The following is a 6,036-nucleotide window of genomic DNA, read 5'->3' as shown; positions in this document are numbered from 1 at the left end:
ATTATAATATTATTTAATAAATCAAATGTTATCTAAAATTATAAAATATATTTAAATAATAAATTAAGAGAATATTGATAAAAAATATAAAAGAATCAAAGACTTAATGGGAAGCCATTTACAAAAATTAAAATATAATAAAAAAGTTAATTTAAATAAAATATAAAATTATAAAAAAATATTATTAAAAGTAACAACTGAAATTACAAAGCTATTTTATAGTGTACATATGTCTGGAAAAAAATCCTTTGTTTAACTATTTAAACATGTAAAGAAACTTTATAGGAAAAGAAGAATAGAAAAGAGGTAGCATAAGAGCCAAGTATTTCAAGAGTCAACAAAGACTTTATAAGAAACGAAAGGACTTGCATCGTCAATATTTGTAGCTTCGAAACCCTGAATTTTCTTCCACTCCAGCTTCTGCAGATAGCATCTTCGAGCATCGTGATAATGGAAGGTATTAGCAAACGTTTATAGCCCCTTCTACTTTTATAATCTTTCCCTCGCATTTTGTTTTGCTTTCCTAAATTCTAATCAAACCAAGTAAATGTCTAAAACCTTCTCCCTTTTTTATGTTTGAAAATATGAGTGCAGTGTGTCATAACCATTTTTTAGGGTGGAACAATTGTTTATTGTTTTTAGAAAAATGGTTACGACTTTTAATTTTGGAAAATTCGGTGATTTTGAATTAATTTGTATGAAATTGGATAGAGTCGTCATCAACATTTGGATTAGGTAGGTCAAATACCTAAAAACGTCTTTTAAAAATAATTTTAAGAAAAATCGTTTTTTAAGACAAAAATTGGTCTACGTTTACCAAAGATTCGATTAAAACGAGTTCGGGAGTCTGTTACGCGTTGGGAAGGATTAGCACCCCCACAACACCCAAAACTGGTGCTGTGTTGCTTAAACGTTGTCGAAATGGTGGAAATTACAAATCGAATATAAAGTTAAAATATGATTCATTTATTGAACGTGGATTAATTTGCTTCGAATTAACTATTCAAAGAAAATCCTTTAACTCGATAAAAAATCTTGAAATTTGCAATCCTCCGTCGAAAAAGCTATTTCAACAATTTTCTATTGTTAAAGAATATTCCCTCTTCAATAAACGCTAATTGAATATAAATTGAAAATTGATATTTTACTTAAAATACAATGAAATAAATTGTGAATTAAAATAACACATTGTTTCAGTAAAATAAATTAATTAGTAAAATAAAATTGATTTATTTCAAATTCGTATTTGTTCGAATGTCGTATTGGATTGTACCACTTCGATCAAGTGATACTTTTCACACCCGTTCTACAAATCGTTGTTCTTGAAGATTTTCGAATATGAATAAAACTATTTTCATAAAGAATGCAGTTAATATTTTAGAACTTTATAAAATACTAAACTTCTAAAATAAATAATATAATATACTTAATAAATTTAACATATATATATATATTATCCCTAAAATACTATATATATATATATATATATATATATATATATATATATGCATATAATAGTTACAACACACACTTTATTATAATATGAGATTTAAATGCAACCCGTACAAATGTGAAAGTCCAAAAATAAATAACCATAAACACTTGACTAAATTAACTAATATTATTCTTAAGGTCACGAATGAAAAGCAAAGCAATAATTATGAAAGACATATAAATATTAAATACTATCAACCCCATGAACGCAATAAGACCAATATATTATACTTGGGAACTGAAACATGAAACATTAAAATCATGAGACAAATGTATAAACAACAGAAAGACAAAATAATAAAGCAAACGGGATTTAAATGAACTAATATAAACCTTCACTACTTAAGTATAAATAAACTTAAATAAGGTGACCTGACTTAAATAAAACCATAAAACATTGAAATGTAAATAGGGATGAAAATACAAGCACTATAAATGTAAATAACAGATAATCTATTGGAAAAAATGAGGTAACCTTCCTCTGTCAAACTTTTAGTATTATATTAACAAATAATTATTTAATTAAAAGTAGCTCTTCTCTTGTCTTCAGTGGTTAGGTGCTTTGTAGCCTAACTTTGACAAAGCTGGAGAGTTGGTATCTAAACTCACGCAATGGAAATCAAATTAAGAAAAAAAATATCCCAATTGATTTAAATCAAATATTTACACATGCAAGCTCTATTTAACCACAACAACCTAAATAATATTTAGGGCTAAAATAAAAATTTATAAAATTACATGTTAAAATCAAAATAATTAAAATTACAGAAGTTACAGTGTCAAAATAAACACGCATAATATAATATGGCCAAATCAAAAACAATACTCTTTATGGAGGACTGAACATGGTAAATAAACCAAAATAAATAATATTATACCAAAGTGACCAAAATAAAATACATGCAAAATAAGAAGATCGAACATAAAGATAACCCATTTAATTTCATGGCATAAATGTGAAATTACAATATTAAAGGAACCAAAAAGTAATTATTCCACGCAAGAAAATACAACCCTAGTCCCTTATGAAACGACGTCGTTTATATATATTTATATATATATATGAAACAAATAGCCAAAATAAACCTCCCTCACCCATTTGTTTCCAGTTTTGAAAGAGAGAGCAAACGAGAGAGCTCTAAAAAGCTCTCAAACACCGACGAGGAGCAACCACACCGACCGCCGTAAAACCGTCGTTCATCGCCGTTCGCCGGAGACAAAAGGGAGCGAGGAGACCACCACTCGAAGCGTCTCTACCTCCTCTGTAAGAATCTGAGTTTGGTTTTGTTTAAAAATGCCTCAAAAGTCACAGATCTAAAGAGATCTATTCGACTTTTGGGATTCCGGTGACTTTCCTTCTCTTTTTCCTTGTTTCTGTTTAGATCTATTGGTTTTGTTTTTCTTTGTTTCCCGAGTTCCTCTCCTCTCTGATTTTCTCTCGATTTTTTCTCTGTTTTTTTCTTTCGAATGGGTTTCTTTGATGTCCTTCTCCTCTTTTCGTTTGAATCCCGAATCACCCCTTTATGGTTGCTTCCATCTTTTTCCACTTTCGGTGGGATAATAATAGGTTTAGGTAAATCCCACATTTTCAAGGGTTAGGTGGTATTATATTCACCTTTTGACTTTGGTTTATGGTTTGGGTTGGATTTGATGATAATGTTTTTTTAGGTTGATGCTGATGGCTTAGTGGACAGCAATGGCTCGGCAGCATTTCAGGAGTCGATGGCGCGACTCGTATGCGCGGTTGGGAGCTGAACAGGCGTCAGCGGCGACTTTATTTTAGGGTTTCAAACAACCCTCAAAGTCTATAATCGGTCGGGTCTTGCTTCTGGGCCTCGGGTCGGTTCGGGTCCCGGTCTACTTGTACTGGTTTGCTGTGTTGGGTCTGTTGGGCTTCGGGATTAAGTGTATTGAATTGAGTTTGAGATTGGACTCCAAAGCCTACACAAATGTAATATTACTAATTAACAATAATAATAATATAATTATAATATTTTTGGCCCGGACAAAAAGAGGTCTCTATACAGTGAATAGAAAGCGTGGGTCTAATCTTCCCAAGGTCATATGGAGGGTTGAAATTTTGAATGCGGTGGATGATACACTGTCTCAGTCTGATGATGTCAATGGAGAAATAACAAAGGTCACTTGGAGGATTCAGAATTTCTCCAGAATCAAAGGCAAAAAGCTCTACTCTGAACATTTTACTGTTGATGGCAACAAATGGTAGCTTTGATTTTCCTTCTTCTTGTTTTTGTTTTCATTTGCATTTCTTCCCCCATGAGTTTGATTTCAAAACTTATTTGGCAGGCGAATAGTTATCTACCCCAAGGGGAACAAAGTGGATCATTTGTCAATTTATTTAGATGTTGCAGATTCAGCAACTTTGCCTTCAGGATGGCTTAGATTTGCCCAATCCGGATTTGCAGTCATCAACCAAATTGATCGTAGAAATTCCTTAACAAGAGGTATTTTGTTACAGCAATCACATTTTACATTATTTAATGTGCTTAGCAATACGAATAATATTGATTTGATTCTAAAGAGGATCATAGTATTTTTCTATGTAAAATATATTTTTCTGCCCCCTAGAATTTTATAAATCATCTCCTAAAATTTTAGAGGTTTGTCCACTCCCCCTAACATAAAATTCTGTCCCTTGAAAGGAAGGGTTTAGGAAAACAAAGTTATTTATAAATTGGTTTCCTCATCAAAATCTCTTTTGATTCTTTGTTCAGCCTCTTTTTCTGTTACAATATGTTCACCAACGCTATTTTGCTATTTGATGCACGATGAATAATTCTATGCATTGCCGATATCTCAGATGATTGCATATCAACGGGTCACCATCTAATTCAGTGATTATAATTCGATACAGTGTTAGTGCATCAAATATTATTTTAGAATAGAATTCTCCTACACCTTTTCCATGCCATGTATGTGTCCCACCACTTATATTATGATTCCCTGTGTCCTGGCCCACTGGTGAATAATGCCAATATAGAACAGTAACCTCGGATTCCTAATAGGCCTCTCCTATTATCTCCCGTTGTTATCCAATATTTCAGCTTGTTTGAAGCTTTGTCATGGTTAAAACATTAGAAGATGGATGCCAAATTTGTCATCAATGCCATTCTTTCATCTTAGAAAATAGAACCTGTCATTAGCTTGTTTTCTCAAGTAGTTGGTGATGATAGACTCTCTTGCTTCATGAGTTCAAAGCTTCAGAGCCCGATTGGGGCTTCACTTCTTTCTTAGAACTTTGTGAATTACAAGACCCTAAAAGAGGCTATCTCGTCAATGATGCATGCTTACTTGAAGCCTACATTTCCACCGATAGGACTCCAGCTCTCATTTCAACTGAATTGATACTCCGAACTGATTCGGATAAGCATAAGACTGTGGAAGCTGATCGTGTGAAGGAAGCTACAGACAACCAGAAAACTGCGAAAACTGAACCAGTAGATATCACAACTCCTCCACCGACTCAGCCTTGTTGCCAGATTGTTGTAAATCAGTAAATTTGTTGTTACTATTAATGCATTCATGTGTCTCTCTCATTGCTTTCTTTTCCGTTATTTCAGGCTATTGAACCCAAAGAGCCCACCGGTGAAGATATAAACACATTCTTCACTAGCTTAGAGTCTGAGCTTTCAAGCTATGTCACTGTTTATTCTAAAGAAGAAGCAAAGGAAGCACTGGCTAAATTAGATGAAGCCATGAATATGACCCCTGTTGATTTTTACAATTCAGGGCAGTTTTCTTCACTTAAGCAGGTGTTCAAGATCCTTGCTAGTTTTAATAGGTCCTCTACCATCCTTACAGTTGAGCAAAAAAATGAGTTGTTGGCGGTGGAGGAAAGCTTGAAAGAACTAGCTGATCGAGCAGCGAAAGCAGTGCAAGACAAGAGCCGACTTACTGAGAAGGAATCAATCAAATTGACGATTACTCGTAATTTGGATCGTAATATAATTAGATATAAGGAGGTGGAATCAGAGGTGAAACAGGTAGAGCAAAAACTTGCAGCCCTGTTGGCTGAACGAAAAGGGATATTCATAAGTTCCAAGGAAATGAAAAAGGAGTTGGAAGAATTGGGAAAGGAGTATGAGGGCAATGCCAAGGCAGCTGAGGAGGAAGAGAGAACCGTTGAGGCAGAATGGGGAAGATTGAAGGATTTCATCTCTTCTATAAAAGCAAAAATCTAAACTTTTATGGTATTTTTTGGTGGAATTAAACTATGTAATGAACCTGCTTCTGGTTTATCTGTGTATGGAACTCTTGTTTAATTGCTATGCATATGGTTGAGCTGTGTGGTGGTGTTAAACCCTGCCACAAGTTCATTCTCTCCTTTTCCCTTTTTAAATGTTTTTTAATTTAAGATGAATGGAGGACGAATCAAGGAAAGGCAGCTTTAAAATAGCCTTTTCATTAAAACTTTATAATTAACTTGTCTTTAAAACTAACTTTTGCTTATGTTAAATGTATTTAAACATGTATAACGATCAAATTATCTATTTAAATACGACTGCTTATTAATATTGGGAG

At 33.2% G+C, this 6,036-nt stretch overlaps 1 protein-coding gene across 1 annotated transcript; it reads left to right on the top strand.

Annotated features, from left to right (window-relative positions):
- Nucleotides 1-399: 399 nt before the first annotated feature.
- LOC120115583 (MATH domain and coiled-coil domain-containing protein At3g58250-like) lies at nt 400-5,783 on the top strand. Its single transcript, XM_039136249.1, has 4 exons — nt 400-457; nt 3,522-3,717; nt 3,802-3,959; nt 5,076-5,783. The coding sequence occupies exons 1-4, from the start codon at nt 451-453 to the stop codon at nt 5,081-5,083; spliced, it is 369 nt and encodes a 122-aa protein (XP_038992180.1). The 5' UTR covers nt 400-450; the 3' UTR covers nt 5,084-5,783.
- Nucleotides 5,784-6,036: the final 253 nt, after the last annotated feature.

Source organism: Hibiscus syriacus, unplaced genomic scaffold (assembly GCF_006381635.1).
Source record: "Hibiscus syriacus cultivar Baekdansim isolate YM2019G1 unplaced genomic scaffold, ASM638163v2 tig00110266_pilon, whole genome shotgun sequence".
Taxonomy (NCBI): domain Eukaryota; kingdom Viridiplantae; phylum Streptophyta; class Magnoliopsida; order Malvales; family Malvaceae; genus Hibiscus; species Hibiscus syriacus.
This window is presented reverse-complemented; position numbering and strand designations above follow the sequence as displayed.